Source organism: Meleagris gallopavo, chromosome 9 (assembly GCF_905368555.1).
Source record: "Meleagris gallopavo chromosome 9, MGAL_WU_HG_1.1, whole genome shotgun sequence".
In the NCBI taxonomy this organism is placed as follows: domain Eukaryota; kingdom Metazoa; phylum Chordata; class Aves; order Galliformes; family Phasianidae; genus Meleagris; species Meleagris gallopavo.
Window position 1 is genome coordinate 11,541,747 of NC_139412.1, and position 17,719 is coordinate 11,559,465.

General features: G+C 51.9%; 1 protein-coding gene across 8 annotated transcripts; it reads left to right on the forward strand.

Annotated features, from left to right (window-relative positions):
* The first annotated feature begins 705 nt into the window (after positions 1 to 705).
* On the forward strand, positions 706 to 16,836 carry AMER1 (APC membrane recruitment protein 1). Of its 8 annotated transcripts, XR_014884933.1 has the most exons (5): positions 706 to 854; positions 7,405 to 10,897; positions 11,156 to 13,081; positions 14,299 to 14,393; positions 15,657 to 16,836. XR_014884933.1 is itself a non-coding variant. In XM_085230392.1 (4 exons), the coding sequence occupies exons 2-3, from the start codon at positions 7,493 to 7,495 to the stop codon at positions 11,231 to 11,233; spliced, it is 3,483 nt and encodes a 1,160-aa protein (XP_085086518.1). In that variant the 5' UTR covers positions 706 to 854; positions 7,405 to 7,492; the 3' UTR covers positions 11,234 to 11,271; positions 12,242 to 16,836. The 8 variants fall into 8 exon arrangements, 4 of the variants coding, with proteins under 4 accessions (XP_085086518.1, XP_085086519.1, XP_085086516.1 ...); XR_014884931.1 differs by having other exon boundaries at positions 11,156 to 14,393; XR_014884930.1 differs by having other exon boundaries at positions 13,854 to 16,836.
* The last annotated feature ends 883 nt before the right edge of the window (positions 16,837 to 17,719 follow it).

Genomic DNA, 17,719 nt, shown 5'->3' on the forward strand with positions numbered 1-17,719 from the left:
TTGCAAAGGCTGATATTGCTGTGTGATCTTCAAGCTCTATCTATGTAGCAGCATGCATTGGTGCTGCAGCTGAGCACGTGTAAATAACTCTTGCACTACTCTTGTTCTAGTCCTTAATTTAAAATCTTGGATGGAAATGAGGGCTTAGGTCCTGATGTTGGATTTCCAAACTGTTCTGAGAGCGGCTGGAGTCACACCAGTGCAGCTTTCTCCTCCACCCAACCACTCGTTCATGTGTGGCGGGGTAAGAAAGTTCTGGGTTTGGGCTGTAGGAAGGGGAGCACAGCTGAGCCTCTGCTATGGGGCTTCCACAGCGGGTGAGTTGTGTCTGCTGGGCCGAGAAGATGGAGGACCCCGGCACCACACCACGGGCCAGGCGCAGGCGGATAATGAGTGTCGTAACGGGAATGAAATTGAATATTTGAATGGCCGAAAAACGTCATTTTCTCAGCAATCAACCAAACAAGTACCAGCCGGTGGCCCTCGTGCCAGCTGCTCATCTTCATTAATTACCGGACATTTTGTGATCAGGAGCGGTGCCGCGAGCAGCAGGCACTGCACCAGCCGCTCCGCCTTTCTCACTTTCTGAGGCACCTCCTCACGTTCTGGCTCGCGGCGGTTCAGCTGGGGACGAGGAGCGGGCAGCGACGCTCGGCTCCCCGTACGGAGCGGCCTTTCTCCCCGCCCTACCGTGTCACAGGGCCCGCCCGCCCCGTCACGGCTCGGCCCCGCCGCCACACCCGGCCCGGCCCCGCGGCTCTCGCTGGCGCCGCCCCGTCCCTCCCGGCGGCGGGCAGGGCCGTACGGCGCCGCGCCGCGCCTCCGCCGAGCTCCGACCGCGGCCCAGCGCGCCGGTAAGTGCGGCGGGGCGGCCTTTGTGGCGGCGCGGCCCCGGGGCTAACGGCGAGCGGAGCCGCTTGGCCCCTCCCCGTGCTCGGCGCTCTGCCCCGCCGCTCCGATCCGGCGCTTCCCGCAGCGCGGCGCCCGGGGCCTGGATGCAGCCCGGCGTGGCGGCGGGGCACGGAGCCGCTCGGCCCGGGTGGTGGGACGGCGTGTCCGTGGGAGGAGGGCTGAGGTGGGGCTGCGCCGGGGTCCGCTTCTGAGAGCAGGGCTGGACCGGGCCGTGCTGCAGCTGGGCTCGGCGAGCCCCGCCGGGAGCTGCCGTGCTCCCGTCCTCGCCTTTCCTCTGGCGAGTTCCGCGGGCAGCTCGTGGGGAAAGCGGCACCACAGGCCCGGCTGCTCCGGTTCCTTCCATCTCTCCGTCCTCCTGCAGAGCCCAGCCTGCTGAAGGGCTCCCAGAGGCGGAATGGCTGTGGGGTTCCCTGCTGAGAGCGGTGGACGATCCCGTGGGTTTTATGAGGTCCTCGGAAAGAGTTTGTATGAGTGCTTTGCAGCGGGGTGTGTTGTGTTGTCAGATGTGGACTGCATTCTTGGCTGCCTTTCTCCTCCCCATCCGGTGTGACCCAATGGACGCTGTGCCGGTGCCCTGTCTAGAAAAAAACACAGCCGCAGATAGAAAAGTGACTTGTCACGTGGCTTTTGGTAAGATTGAAATAATTGCATCTTAGGCTTCTGCTGGAGCTGCTGAGCAGTGCTGGTGTTCAGTTAACGATGAACCCCCGAAGCCAAAGGCTCTCCCCCAGAAATAAGGTGGCTTTGCCTTTTTGTTGGAAGCATCTCTTTTCTTTCCAGGCTTCTGTCTTTCACATCCAAAAGCTGAACACTGGGCACCATGAGGTGTCGGAAAGCAGCAGGGACAGAGTGTGTGCAGAGCGAGGCACCCAGACAGCCGGGCTGGAGCAGGAGAGGCACAGGAATGCCTCCGTGGGAGGGCTCTGCCTTCTAATTCAATAGCAGCCTTAATGGAGGCATTGTGAGCTCCTCAGGCGGAGCTGTTAAACTTACACTCATCTTGTAAAAGCGTTCACTTGCATGTTTTTTTTCATGTGGTTACTACTTGCAGTTGTGGCGGCTGTGATCTCGGTGGAGGCTGAAGGCACTGTGCTCCCAGCTCATCCCGAGCTCTGCGCCTCTGCTGCTGTGATAGTGTGGGTCAGCTTCAGTTGAGCTGAAGTCCTGCAGCAAGGTGGGGTCTTACTGAACTGAGGGGGCTGCTGATTTGGTAGCATCTCTGGGGTGTTCTCAGGTGTTTGGGTGCTGCTCGGCTGTTGTCTTCTTGCTCCACCGCTGAGTGTAGTCTGTGGCAGCTCGGGGCTGGAGCACAGATGTGCTCAGCAACGTTTGCCCACATCTCTCTCTGTACCTGTCAGTGTGCTCCAAACCCATTGGCCTGGTGGCAGGACATAACAAAACGCAAAACGATTTCCTTTCACAAAAGGGGGGTGGAAACTCTGAGTGGGGGAAAGCTGAAGTCGGCGGTGAATGGCACGCTGCCCATCTCTCCCCTTAAAAACAAGGCCCTGCCACACATGTAAGTGCATTGTGTCCACCTAAGCTGTAGCATTTTGCTCACCAGAGGACCTAGCCCGTCTTAATAAGTATGTAAATGCAGCACACTAATTACACCCTGCTGGGGTAAGAGTCCGCACGTCCTGCTGTGGATGTGGTCACACCAGGAGGAAAGGCCGGGGACACGCAGCGCCAGCTCCAGGCACACAGATACCTGCCCACGTGGTGCTGCGCGTCGGTGTAATTATTGCAGTGACAAACAGCTGAAGAAAATCACAGCTCTGAGTAAAGGAATTTTACAACTATAAAGCTTTTGCTAAATCGGGCCTCGGGATTGAAACTTTGAAGTGCTCGAGTTGTCTTTGTTTCTGAGACAGAATGACATTAATACGCGGCTTTCCAACAAAACGGTTTCTGTGGCATGCTGTTTTTACCGTAACAAAAATCGTTAGCGCAACAGTTTATTTGAGGATAGTGGCAGCACCTTTTAGCAGTTCTGTGCCTGTTGGTATTGACAGCTGCAATAACATCCCTCTGTAAACTGAGGAATTAATGGCATGAATATGCAGGAGTGTCTGGAAAGGACTGCTGTTTGTTTGTAAGCAATGCTTGGGGAAATGAGATGGAGTGAAGTTTCCATGTGGGGCTCACAGAAGGAGCCGGGCTGTGCTGTTCTGGTGGTGCAGGGCTGTGCTCTGTGTGGTTGGGGCTTCGGAGCACCATGTGCATTTCTTGCTGCCTCTGTTTGCAAAGGCTTTGATTTCTGTTGTTGCATGGGGAAAGACCGTGGGATGGCTCAGGGAGCTCAGAGTGTGTTGTGTGGGGAGAGTTTGGAGGGTTTGCTTGGAGAATGAGAACGTGTAAGGGTGAGGACGCTGTGGGTTGAATGCTGCTGAAGGAAAAAGCAGCATGTAGCATAAAGGATGTATAAAATGGCCATGGATAAAACTACATTGGAAAATGGAAGATGATTTCCGATTCTCAGGGCCACTGACTTCTGGGGCAGGCTCAGAGTGCTCTGGGGAGACGCTCCCAACTGGTTTGTGGAGGAGTGTGGGGTCAGTGGGGAGGGATTGCACAGCAGGAGGGAGACTCGGTCCCTGGGGACATACCCATCCCACTGCAGTGTCACAGTGAGTTCCCTGCATCTCAGCTGAGACCCTTCTGAGGATGGTAGAAGGATCTCTTTTGTCTGTATGTGCGTTCAGAATGTGCTGAACTGCTGCTTAAGCACACCATGCTACCTGAAGATGTCGGGAGCAGTCGCGCACCCTGCCATGCTGCCGTGCTGTGTCAGCCGTGGCTCACTCTGGTTCTCCCACCCACTGCCCTGACTGGTGCCAGACACCTCCTGCTGCACGGGGCTTCGTATGCCTCACTGTGCCTTTGTCTCCATCACTCTGCACCATTGTATGGGCAGTGAGACAGATGGGGCTCATTCCCATTCAGAGCTGGGACCCGGCCGGTGCGGCCTGCTGTTAGTGAGGCGTGCAGCTCCTGCAGGGAGTCCTGGGGATGCAGCCCTTGTAGCACTGTGCCCGGCTTTGCTCTGCACGTCTTTGCATTTCCAGCGTGGGGAAGCCATGCCATGTTCTCCATAGAGGAGGGAGAAAGAAGCCCGGTGTCATGGTGTACAATACGTGGCCTGCTGGAGGAAGCTGCTGTCAGGATCGCATGCTTCCAGCACTTCCCAGACTGCTGGGGAAAGTGGTTTAAGGATGAGAGCAACCTGTGATTTAGGGAGAGGGAATGCTTCGTGTGATACCAGCCCTACAACCAGCATTCGGGCGGTTATCCCGGATTACAGAAATCCGTGCTCTTGCTGTGAGTGCTTCTGCATCCTAATCCTGGTGACAAGACAGAAGCTCCCCTGTGAGTTGGGTAAGTCCCTTAATTTAATGCCCAGTCTCCCGTTTGTAGCATCAGGATGATATGCCTGGTTCCTTGCTGAGAATTAATTGATCGTAGCTTGTCTTTGCTGATGCCTGTGAGAATTAATTGATCACGCTCAAGTGTCTGCCTCCCATTCTGACAGCTGTACTGCCCGTGTGCTCCCACCTGCCTGCATGAGAGCTGTAGGAAAGGGCACTGTTTTGTTGCGCTTAGGTTCAGTGCTTCTTGCTCTTCTGGAAGGTCTCTGTTCTGATGTGGAGGAATAGAAAGCAGCGGGTGGATGAATGCTACCTGATGTCGTGGTGTTTCATTGCAGTCAGGCGTTTTCATGGCAGTCGTCAGGGATTGAGCGGATTTGTGCAGAGCCCAGCTGTGCAGCTCTTCTGCAGAGTAGGGAAAGGGTGTGTTCTGTGGGGCTGTCCCCACCACGGATGAGGGTAGCAGTGTGCTGTGCTCTGCACTAGGGGTCACCAGGGGATTCTGGGGGGCTCTGGCCCTGCTGAAAGTCATGCAGCCAGGGTAGAGTTGGGTGAGTCCATTGATGGCCGTCGGTCACTCACACCAGCTAATCTCTGGTGCAGCACAAAGAAGGGATTTAACTACTGTAGGCAGTGTCAGTCTGCATGAAGGAGAAAGGCTTGATGAGCTGCCTAAGGCCTGTGGTGGGTTTAGGGAATAAAACAGGGGCGTTTTCCCAAGTCTTTTAGGTGCAGGCTGGGAGACTCATCCTCTACTCATTTCTGTTTTTGTTGAATGCTGAGGTGGTTGTGCCTTTTCATGAATGCTCTTAAAAGTCTCGAGATCCCAGCTGAGGACAAAGCAGGCCTTTGCTTTAGCTGGTGCTGGGGTGGATGGAAGTTGTCCCTAGTATGGAATCATAGCAACGCAGAATGTCCCAAGTAGGAAGAGACCAATGGATACCATTGAGTTCAACTCCTGGCTCCACACAGAACCACTCAAAATTCAAACTCTGCTTCCGAGAGATTTGCCTTAATGCTTCTTGAATACATCCTTAGTGCCTTGGATGTGCTGGAGGAGGGGATGTGGTGCTCAGCACTCACTGCTGGAGAAGAACAGCTTGTTAGTACAGGTGCTTTGTCACAGTTGTACACTAACAGAGCCCCAGGCTCTGGCCCAGGTCAGCCTCTTGGCACCGGCTGCCTGCTCCCCTGGCAGTTTCAGACATGCCCTGCTTCTACCTATGGCTAGAGCAGGAAGCTGTGTCACCCCAAGTACAGCCAGATCTACCTCATCCCCCTGGCTGCCTCAGGGAGCTGGGCACAGGTGAAATGCTGTCTTTTACTGTTGTGATTTGTATATGTTTGTTTCTGACCCCGTTTTTGCATTCCATCAATAGTGTGTTTGCCCTTGGTGACCTTATTGTTCTGGCATCCATAAATGGCAGTGTGGTCACAGCAGTGAGCATCTACTGATACCAGTGCTGATGTGGAGCCAAAGCAAGGGAGCTTATTTTCAAATTGAAGTCTTGTTCCTGTTTCATTTTTCTACTACTTTAGCAATCCACGTATACAGATGTTTGCATACTATTTTCTATTGATCCTGTCTAAACAGGTCTCTCTAGAGAGGCACTTTGGAGGCTCCAGAAGAATCCTGGAGTCACCCCAGACAGGCTTTGGATCTGCCTAGGAGTGCAGAAGTGCTGTTTGTCAGAGCTAGAGAAGCATTGTTTGGCCCTTGGGATGTTCTGGAGAGGCCCTGGAAGCCTCAGAGAAAGGGTAGACTGTGCTGTCAGGGATGTGTAAGGTGGTTAAATCCGCCTCTGTCAGCAATGGCTGTAAATACATCCCCTTGTCTCCAGCCTCCTAGGTGAGTGCCGGAGCTGTTCCAGGGCTCAGGGTCATGCAGCAAGGTCCCAGCTGAGCATCCTGCTGGCTGCTGTCAGGGAATTGTGTCAGACACTCACCCACGGCACGGTTACATTCAGCAGGCCTGAATTCCACTTACGCCTTGCTCTCTGTTACCTCCAGCTGGCTCTGTGCCCGCAGGGCTCGAGCAGCCAAAAGAAACGTCAGGCACGGGCACAGCCCCTGGGAGCAGTGAGCTGGGGATCCGGCTGTGCTGGGACTCTGTGCCCCACTGCAGGCAGGAGGACAGGTCAGCCTGCAGCGTTCGGAGCAGAGCTGCGTCCTGCCCCATCTGTTGTCCCAAGCCACTTATTTTAGTGAGGAGGGTGAACACCAAGGTTATCATTAATTATGGAGGCAAATAAATACTGCGCTACTCTTGTACAGGTTCCCAAGGCTTGAGAACAAGCCTCACATCATGGGTTGGCTGTTGAGTTATAGGAGCTAAAAGCCGTCATTTGGGTGTGTTTTTCATTGAGATCTCTGGGAAGCTTTCCTGGCCTTGGGCTGATCAGAGCTAAGCCTCAGGTATTGCAGCTCAGCGGTGCATTACAATTCTCACTGGATTTATTTTCTCCAATCTCAATTCTGGAAAAGAAATATTACTATTTTATTTCTCCTGTTATTAACATCAATCCAGGATGAAATTGAAAACCCGCCTCTCTCTGCTTCTGAGATAATCTGATCAGGGTGGTTTATAATAAGTATTTTTAATGCAGTTTTATCTTGCTTGACAGATGATTTTGAAAACAATTGAAATTTAGTGAGGAAAACAAAATATGGTAAATTGATGCTTTTGCTGGATGCGCAGTTGCCATAAGGGCTGCTCTGGCTTGACTGTCCAGATGCTTCCTGTTGTTTGATGCTATGTTTGGGATGGCTGAAAGCAGAGTTTGGTGTGCCTTGGTCTCTCTCCCTTTTAGAGACGCCCGTGTTTTCTGTGCTGACAGGCAGTTGTTAACAGAGCAGAACCTCAGTGTCTCTTTAACAAAGGTCAGAGGTTGAATGAGGTGGCTCGGGGCTCAGGTCTACCTGTCCCTGTGATGTGGTGCTATTGCCAAATGGCTATAGGTGGGTTCCGGAGAATTCAGTACAGTGACGTCTTTGTGCAGAATTCTAACAGGTAGGAGGTTTTTGCAGCTGTAGTTGCAGGTGGTGACGTAGCTCTTTGCCTTGCTACGCCTATGTGTCACCCACTGCTGTCTCCTTATCTCTCTCTCCTTTCTTTTTGCTTTAGATCAGCCACGATGCTTTGGTCTCTGTGCCTGCAAGAATATTCTACCACCATTGTTTCCAGCTAGAAACACGCGATCCGAGCAGCTGCCATGGAAACAGGCTGCACGGAGGAGGCTGCCAGGACCCGGTCGCAGTCTGCAGCATGCAGGCAGTGCAAGGGCAGTGAGCAGCAGCCGGAGGAGAACGTCGAGCGACTGTCCCAGCGGAGCGATGCCTCAGCCGTGGCTGCAGAGCAGCAGCAGCCCCAGGCACCCTCCGGCAAGCTGAAAAAAACTGCTTTCAAGTTATTTGGAGGGAAGAGGAGTATATGTACACTGCCGAGTTTCTTCAGCGGCAGAAACAAAGGCCAGGGGAAAGGAGCTTCTAAAAAGGGGCTCAGTAAAAGTAAGACCCACGATGGGATCAGTGGCACTGCATATGATGAGGGCAGTGGGGCACAGTTGGAAAGCCCTTCAGATGGAAGCAGGGATTCCCATCCTTGCCTGCTGCCAAGCTCCCAAAGCGTTCACGTGGCCATAGACACCAGCATCAAGTTTGATTTTGGCAGGCAGGATGGCTCTCCACCAGGGAGTATTGAGGGCTATGAGAAGAAGCCCAATGGAGACAAGTCATCCTTCCCCAGACCGAAAAAAGGCCTGAAGGGACTTCTGAACAGCATCCGGCGTCACCGTAAGAGCAAGGTTGCTGAGTGTGAGAAAACAGAGCTCTCTGAGTGGCCTGCGGATCCGGAGGAGGCCAGCAAAGCTCACGGCACGAAAGCGGAAACTCCTGGAGCTGTGGAGGAAGGAGGACCTGGGTCTGTCCCTGTTGCTGCAGCTTGCCCAGGGAGCTCAGCAGGTAACTGCTTGGTGCGCACAGCAGCTGACTTTGGGGAGGCTGCTGAGCCAGACTGGTTCCAGGCTGATAAGGGCAGCTGTGAGGGTGATATGGTGGTAGTGCCTGGGGGCAAGGATGATCTGGATGCAAAATCAGAGGTAGATGCTGTTGTCTACACAGAGTCCAACTACAGCCATCTCCCTGTGGCCCTTCATCCAGACAACGACCCTCCCTCATTACATTCTGGGGACCAGCTGAGTCTCCTCTTTGGAGACGTCACATCCCTGAAGAGCTTTGATTCCCTTACAGGGTGCGGAGACATCATTGCCGAGCCTGACATCCTCAGCATTGCTGAGAGCACGATCTCTGTAGAGCGCAGCCGAGACACTGCTAAACGGAGCCCATGCCTTGTCACCTACCAGGGAGGTGGGGAGGAGATGGCCATGTCTGAGGAGGAGTACCTCCAGCAGATATGGGACAGCACCGCTGAAGAGGGCAGGAGCTATGAAGCCCCGCTGCCTCCAGCTGTGAGCAGTCCTGAACTGCAGGCAGTGAGTAGCAAGTTGGAGACACGTGGTTTGCGTGAAGGGGAGGTCCACCCCTATGCTAGTGGGGCAATGGATGGGGTCGAGCTCCTGACACCGCAGAGCGACCAGCAAGAGTCTGCACCTAATAGTGATGAGGGATATTATGACTCCACCACACCAGGACCAGAGGATGAGACTGGGGATGGACTTTGCGAGATCAAGAAGGACCGTCTTCCCAGAGACAGCTACAGCGGTGATGCACTTTATGAGTTTTACGAGCCTGATGACACACTAATGAGCCCCTCTCATGGGGAGCAATCCCTGTTTGAGAGCAAAGTCTCTCATCCAGAGGTCTTTAGCTACTTCTTGGACTTCTGCCTCCCTGCTGAGAAGAACTTGATCCAGATGATGGATCAGAAGAGGGGGGTTATGGAAACCGAAGAAGAGCGGCTAGCTGCCATTCAAAAAGAGCTGCTGTTTTGGGAGCTGCAGAGGGAACCGGGCTTGAAACGACTTGAAGTTCCCAGCAAAGAGAAGTGTCCCAGGGAAAAACAGCATGTTGAATGTAAAACTAGAGCAGCCAACTTGATTGGCAAAAATCAGAGTTGCCTTGGTAGTGAGCAGATTGCCTCTCAAGCTCTAAACAGGAGTGTGAATGGTGGGGTTTTGGTGGCTAGAGCTGAAAATCCAGAGTGGAGTGATTTTCCAGGGCCTTTGTGTCCAGAGAACTGTTACAACAGCCAAAAAGCGCAAGGAAGTTGCCTTATTCAGCTCATGAAGAACAACCCAGGATTGAATTCTGATCCAGACTGTGCACTGTTTGGGGGGTCCCTCCATGGCAGTGCAGCTTCAGCCAAACTGGGGATGTTCCCCAGCCACAGACCCCTGGAGCATGAGGGCTGCTCACAGAGCGACCACCACAGTGGGGTGGAGGCTGCTGGCAGAGAGCCCCAGGCTGACCGTGAGTGCGAACCTGAGCACGCCATGAGCTTCTCACAAGCTCTGGTGGAGTTCACCAGCAGTGGCACCCTCTTCTCCAGCCTGTCGGAAAGCCTGGGCAGCTCCGACTCTGGCTCTTCCTTCACTCAGAACCTCCCCGTCCTTCCCACCATGGTCACATTTGACATTGTCGATGTGGAGCAGGAAGGGGAAGGGGAGTGCGAGCAGCACCTCGAGATGAATGCTGATGAAGACATGGCTGCATCCTTTGAGGCCTTCGATGAGAGCTATGTGCAGAAGGAGTCGTTTGCTGAATGTGACGAGAGAATGTTCCTGGGGTACCCCCAGGGCTCCTTCCAGAGCTGTAACTGGGGGGTTGCCAGCCTGCCCAGGCACCTGCGTCTGCATGAGCTCAGCCCTGCCATGCCAGCACCTCTCTCCCTTAACAGGAGGAGCAGGTCGCTTGACACGGAGAGCCTGGAGTTTGAACTTGCGGAATTGCAGATTTCCAAGAACGGCCTTAAGCCTTGCCAGCTGTGGTCAAAATGGGACAAAAAGTACTCAGATGGAGCAAGAAGCAGCAGGAGCAAAGAGGAGGCAGAACTGTCAGCTCCTGAAGGTGGGGAGGCCAATGGTGTGCTGAGCTGGCCGGGCTTGCAGCACCTGCAGTACAACACCGAGCTGGCTCCTGGGGGGATCAAACCCTGGGGTTTTGCTCCAGCTGCTGGGATGCAGAGCAGCTGGGAGCCATCTGATCGGTCAGGTGCAGACTCCCCCTTTTTGCCCCTTTCGAGGAGCAGTGCCAGAGAAACTCTGGAGAGGCAGCCCCAAGATCTGGGGCCAAACAGGCTCCTGGTCAGGCCATCCAACTTACCTCTGCAGCCTGACACGAGGCAGCCCCAGGAGGCGTCTGGGTCGTATAGGTATTGCGGAGAAGCCCCGGCCAAAAAGCTCGCACGCGTCCTCCCGCTGGGGGAGCCAGAGCCACCACAGTGCATCAGCTTTGCCCAGTCCCCAGAGAAACCAGCCAAGTGCAAACCTGTCGGTGTCACCCAAGGAATGCCCCAGTTCCGCGACAGCGATGACACCGAAACCTTAAAAAGCTCAGCCTGCTTCACAGAGCGCTACGGGAGTGCCGGCAAGGAGCTGCTGAAAGCGAGAGCTGCGCCGGGGAACGCGCTGCCCAGCGGCTGCCTGAGCACTGCAGTGAATGTAATGGGAGCCAAATAGCTCCTGCTGGGTGGCTGGGAAGTGGGGAAAGGGGTGAAAAGGGAGGGGGGGGAGGGAGAAAGTGAACACTAACGAGTGACTTATGTCAAACCGGGCCAACAAAGATGAACTCCTCTTGCAGCTGCAGTACATAGTCTCCGTGCTGCTGCCGTTCTGCACTGCTGTGGGTACTCTGGTTTGGTGCAGAGCAACCTCCTAGATTCATAGATTAACACTGAGGCACTTTTGTTTTTTTTCCAGTGCGATCCACCACTCTCGAACACAGTACACGATGCAAAATGTGGTAGCAGCCCCAGTGCACAATCCCATTGCTGCTAGAATAAAATCTGGAAATGGACCCATTTCTAGTATGGCAGGTTTGTTCTCTGCAGACAAAGGGCACCATCACCTTTAAAAAAAGAAGCTGAGCAATTGGCAGCTGTGAAGGAGTGAGGAGCATTGCTGCGCTGTGACCTCGCTCGCTGTGTTGGTTGGCTGTGAGCGGTCGCTTCTCCCACGTGGGGGTTTCTCACCATAGGGCTGGGCTGCAGTGTGTGCTCTGGGGGACATTCCTGATTCCTGGAGTCTCCACTTCAGAGCTGCAGCCAGGAGAGCACGTCCTGGGGAAGCTTTCAAAAGAAGTTGGGTTTCTTCCTCTTCTCTGTGAAATGCTTTTTTTTTTTTTTTTTTTTTTTTTGACAAACTTTTAACATCTTCCATCTTGATCTTGATTTGGGGAGCTGCAGAGGAAGGATGCAGGTTATTTTGAGAGCAAGGACAGGGGGCAATTCAGCTGCAAGGGGAACTTTGCTGTAACTTTTTTTTTTCCTGCCTGAAAGGAAAGTAGGAATGTTTGTGTGCGTGCTGATAACGTTTTCCAGTTCTAGCTTTAATGTGCTCAAGAATACAGTGTGCAGAGAGATGTTCTATTGATGAATTCCCTTTCAAGAACAAAGTGTCAGTCCCTTTTCTCTGTCACGGTCTCTCTTCATGGTGTGTAATTTCCAGCTGAAGCCTTTCCTATGCTTTGTACCTCATCCCCATCCTCTCCCAGGCCAAGGGCACGTGTATGACTTCTCTTAAATAAGCTAAACTTGCATTGGGCCTGTAGCTGTAAAGTTGCTGTTGCTGTGTTGCTTTTTGTTTTACATTTTGTTTTTATTTTCTTTACATAAACTCATACGAGGAAAGTATTCTATTAATTGGAATACAGGATGTAGCACAGCCTAAATTAGGCTTCATAACTTCTTCCTTCTAACGGGAGGGAACAAAAATGCCGATGATTGCTGCAGGCTTTTGATTTTCTGTTTTTTCTTTTAATTCCTCTTTTGAACAAATGTGGAGAAGGAACACAAGCGTAGGAGACCAACATTCTGAGGAGATTGTCAGAGCTCTTGGAAACACCTGTTTGAGGATAACAGAGCAGAGCTGACATCCTTCCTGAAGAAGTTCTCAGTGTCCATGTTGATCTGAAGCACGTTAGTCTCTAAACCAAACCTTTCCTTGAGCTGAACTTTTGCAGACTCATAGCCTCTTGCCATCGGGCAGAAGGAAAGGACCTAAGAGATGGAGGAATGGAAACAGGTGGCTGGCAACCCCCCCTCCCTCCCTGGCCTACCTTGCCTTCCCAGATGCTATTGCACAATAGGTATGCAGCTCGGGAACTTAAGAGAGGCAGATGAGGATGTTGGTGAACATCCATCCAGGAGATTCTGTAGGGTGAGTCAGTCGCCCAGAAACCCCAAAACTGCCTTTGCCAGGAAAAGAAGAAGGGTGATTGTCATAGGGGACTCTGTTCTGAGGGGAACTGAGGGTCCAATATGCTGACCAGACTCTTTCCCACAAAAAAGTCTGCTGCCAACCTGGGGCCTGGGTCATGGATGTCATGGAAGCTCCCTAGTCTGGTACAGCTCTGGTTATTACCTGCTTCTGGCAGTGCAGGCTGGCAGTGTTGAAGTTGAGGAGAGAAGCAAATAGCCCAGCTCAAGTGCACCACATCACTGGTGATGAACTGTGGGGTGGAACGCCACAATCAGAGGGGCTGCGTGCTGCTGAGATCCTTCATTCTGCTCCATGAGGTGCTGGGTACGATGAATCGCTTCTGAAATGCTTCTACATCAACACACAAGGAACAAGCAAGAAGAGCTAAAAGCCTTGGCTCAGTCCCAGAGCTACTACATCATTGGTGTAAGCAAAACCTGGTGGGAAGAGCCCTGTGGCTGGTGTGCTGTGATGGGTGGTTATAGGCTCTTCAGAAAAGATAGGCAGGGCACCAAGAAGGCGGTGGGCATGGCTGAGAGTTGCAGGAGTTCAGCAAGCGTCTGGGCAGTGCTCGTAGACACAGGTCTGATCTTTGGGTGCTCCTCTGTGGAGCCAGGAGTGTGACTTGATGATCTGTAGGGGCCTCTTCCAACTTGGGATATTCTATGAGTCACTTTCTGTGGCTTACAAAACCTCCTATTTCTGTCCAACTGACTGTAATTCAGTTACTGATGAATTAGGTGTCCTTCTTCCCAAGTTGCCAATTTTCTGCTTCTCTTTGCAGCAGAGGTTGTAACATTAAATAAATCACAAACTGGAAATAGGGCAGTGATGCCCTTCTCCAGAGCCTGGCACGCCATGGGGGTGCAGGGCTCTGCTCAGCACTGGTTTGGAGCTGAGTCCTTTCCCAGAGCAGCTCACCGCCTGCTGCCCACACCTGCAGCACAGGTACACGTGTGGCTGTGGTTGGAAACGTGGGCAGCTCCCTGGTACTGCTCTAGTTGTAAGGTACCAAGGCATGAAGAGCCTTTCTGTTTTGTTTTCCTAAGCAAATTGGGTCCTTTGATTTCTTCTTGAGATGAGGCTTTTACTGTCCTGTTCTTGTATGTCCATGAAGGAACAGGGAAAGGCGAAGCTGGAATTCCTTATTGGCAGCTCCACTTATGTGTATGTTGTTGTTTGTTTGTTTTCTGAACAGACTCCTGAGGCTTGAGCAGATCCATCACTGTGTCCTTGGGATTAAACCTTCATTTTTCAGTGCTTATGCCACGAGCATCCCCTAACAAATGCTCCTAACTCCCTCTTGCTCAGAGTGAGCTCAGCCGAGCTCTGCTGCAACTCAGTGCCGATTCCAAAGAAAGGATCCCGTAGTTATCACTAGCAACACCAGAGATGTCACAACACAAATAGGTGCTCACTGGAATCGATGGCCTCTGCAGTGGCCGCTTACAGGAATTTTTAACCATTATCTCGTTTTACCGTGTCACCAAAGGCATCTTGTGGCTCAAAGGGGTTTTGCGCGGTGTTTGTTTGTAAATGATGCAGCCTTTGCCAAAGTTCTGGTGAAGGATGAAAGTGTCTCAGTGCTAAAATGAATGTTCAGTTGCAAATGCATGTCTGTAGTAATAATTATTTTGTTGTAGGTACGTAGTGGGAAGACTTACTGGACAACAGTTCCTAGACTCTGATGTGTGAAAGCAATACAGCCAAGACTTGATAATCTGACTTTATACCAAAGGTTTCTCCTCTTAATTTGATTTGAACTAAACGAATCAAGTATCTGTTGATTTAAAAAGAGGTTTCTAAAAGCATTTTAAAAATAATTTATTGAATTATTGGAGTATTCTGCCCCATTAACCCAAAGAAATAAGAATTTTCAATATACTAACCTGGTCTGTAAATTGTCACTGCCATAGGTTGGATTTCAGTACCTAATGTATTCCTTCTTCTATAATACCTGCCTGCTATGGAATAGTTAGGACTTGATCTTCCCACTATGCTTTACTAGAAGGGAGTTACAAAGGGACTACGGGTTGAATGCCAAATACAAGCTCCTGGGTCTTGATCTTGTCCCCCTATGGCTTTGGGAGAGATTTCTCACAGCTGCATAGTCCAAATTAACACATCACTAGAGGGGGGAAATACTCATTCTTGTGTGGTGTTAACCCATTTTCAGAAGCAGTGCATCTTGGAATGAAAGGATAAGCTTTAAGGGGGTCCTTTATCCTTTCTCTGACCTACCAGGCTGTTTGTTGATGATTGGGAATCCTTAGTGGCCAGCCTTTGTTGAAGCCAAACAGAAGAGGATTTGGTGTCATAGGGAGTGCTTAGAGCAAGTTATTGTCCCACTGAGTGGGATCCCATGGCTGCTCTGTGGTATTGGGGCAGGGGCCTGGGAGGACACCCTTATGGGTTGTGAGCTCTTGGAGCTCTTTGACCAATGCTGACCTCATAATGAGCATGATTTTCCTAAAAATGTGATGGAGGAATTTCCCACCTGAGTCCTTGGACCACATGGGAGCTAGAAGCAGTCAGACTGCTCACTGAGGGCTGCAGCTTCTCATTTCTGGCTCAAGCCATCATCTTCTAACCTGGTTAATATAGACTTACCCAAGGAACCTGAGCTTGAGAGCAGTAATTCTTGTGCAAAAGAGGTCTGCGGAGACAGAAATGAGGCATACAGCTCGGGGTGAGCAGCTCTGTCTGGCTGAGGTATGGAGGCACACCCCCCAGACCTCACGGAGCTCAGTGCATCCAGGGAAAGCCTTGGAGAGGTGGGTCGTGGCTGTTTGCTGCCGACCAACCCCTGACCGGGTCAGCCTACCAAGTAGCTCTGTATTGCGTTTTGGGGACTTTGTTTGTTTGTTTTTTATATACGCATAAGAAAACGGTCGATTTTATCTATTTTTGTATAGTTTTGCATTTTATATTCATGGGGAAATTTTATGGACTGTTCTTTTACTTACGTACGTTATGTGTTTCCAAATGGTGCGGTTTACAGTTCTGATGGAGAAACAGCAATTTGTTGCTGTCACTGCTGCTGCCACTGCCTGTGCAATGCAAGAGACCCACGTTGCTCCCCACCCCCCCGTGCAGAGTGCTGTTTGGCGTCGTCTGAAGGAGCAGCTCTAGAAATGAGAAGCCAGTCCACTGCCACTGCACGCTCTGTGTGGACACCGCCAGGATGTCTGTTTTGATACTGGTTTGTCACTCTCGTCAGCTGTTTCTTAGCTTTGTTTTGAATCTGAATTTGTGCACCGTGGTGATTTTTCCCTGCAAGTGTTGTTGGTTGTCTTTAAACTAAACAAACACCCAAACCGTGTGGATTTCAGTTTGGGATTTCTCTGTGTGCTTCAATTATGTTGTCCCAAACCGGGCTCTCCTGTGTTCCCTTCAGCCGTTGCAGGGCAGGAGGTGCTGTTGGCTGCTGTGGAGTGATGTAGAAATGAGTGGAACAACATTGCCTTGAATTTTGGGGTCACAACCAAAAGGAGAGCTCTGGGTTTGCTCAGACCCAACATAGTTAATGTGGATTTTTTTTTTTTTTAATGGAATGAATATGCTGCTTTGTTTGCCTGACTCAGTGCCCCTGCAGAGTTTGCAGCCCTGTGTGGGGTACAAGGGCTGACATAACTCTGCAGAAGGTCGTGATGATTTAGCTGAGCAGAGGAGAACAATGCCCAGCGCTCATGTGCAAAAAGAAAATGAAAAGCTGAAAACCGATTCGTCCCTTCTTCCCACCTGAGCCAACAGCAGCAGAGGTGGCAGTTCCAGGCTGAGATATTTGGCTCTGCACGGATTTGTGTCTTTTAATTCAGCAGTTCTTAACAAACAGGGGTGCTGTCGGGTCCCTTAGGATGGATCAGGGCGGGATGGCAGCTCTCCTGGTATCTGATCCCGGGGCCCACAGTGCAGGCAGCACGTGGGAACCGAGGGGAGCCCACAGGAAGCAGAGCTGCCCCAACTCTGTCCCTCTGTCCTCATTGCAGCCATGCAGGGAGCCTCATCCAGCCCGGCTGCGTGCTGCCCTGTGCCCTGCCAGGAGCCAGGTTCGGGGCTGTTCTGTTTTGTTCTGGTCTCACTGCTACTCATCCTCTCGACTTTTTAATGTACTGACTGTGTTTTAAACTGAATGTTCCTTTCACTGAATTCTAACGAATAAACTTCAGATTTTTAGAGAACACCTGATTTCACTCCGTGTATCAGGCTTACTTGTGCTTGATTCCATCTTTCTCTTTTCCCACCTCTCCCATTACACTGAGAGCAGGTTGCAGAGATGTGCTTCAGAGAGCACAGTGAGCTGCTGGTCTACCACGTGCATGCCTTGTCCAAGCTGTGATACCAAGTGCACTCTGCAGCACAACCCTCCTTGAGGCTCTGCCCTGAGCCAGGCTTTCCCCTCTTTATCTCTTCTGTTGCTGAGTGCAGACACATGGGTATTTGTCCTTGCAAGGAGCATTTCCAGGTGGTGGAAGCACATGGTGGGTGGCTCTGATCCCTCCTGTGGTCCCCTGGCTGTGAGAGAAGCATCACATCCTTCTGCACCGCTCGTGCTTCACACTGCCCTGCTTCAGAGAGCTTTCCCTTTCCAGGCCCCAAACCTTCAGCATTTTCATTTAGATCCAACCGAGCTGTGTTGGCTAAGCTGTCACTGATGCACCCCCAGTGCAATGCAGTTGGTGGTGAAGTCTGCAGTCCCACAGCTGCTCTGTGTGCCTGTCCAGCAGTGCCACCAGCCCACTGAGTGCTCTGAGGCCCAAGCTGCCCCAGGTGGCTGTATTCACTATTCTCTAATGGGAGCAGCTGGGACTGACTGGTGCGATGAAAGCTGCTCCTTTTAACATTTAATTATTATTTATGGGGCTGCGTTCTGATCCTATGGGAGGGAGAAGCTACAGCCCCCTGCCCATCCCAGAGGAGCCATGGCTATAATGGGGTTGACCCCTTATGGCATCTAATTGAATTTAAGGAGGGAAAAACTCCCTGGGCAGCTTGAAGGGGGGACAGAGCGGGGCAGGCACCTGTGTCACTGATGGATGAGCTCCAGTTCTTCGCTGCATCTTA

What these genes read in the sequence shown, in the direction of transcription:
- AMER1 (XM_085230390.1), top strand. Translation starts at nt 7,493, where the DNA reads ATGGAAACAGGCTGCACGGAGGAGGCTGCCAGGACCCGGTCGCAGTCT. An exon ending in GCCTGAGCACTGCAGTGAAT is followed by an intron (nt 10,898 to 11,155) that starts GTAATGGGAGCC and finishes TTTTTTTTCCAG; the next exon opens with TGCGATCCACCACTCTCGAA.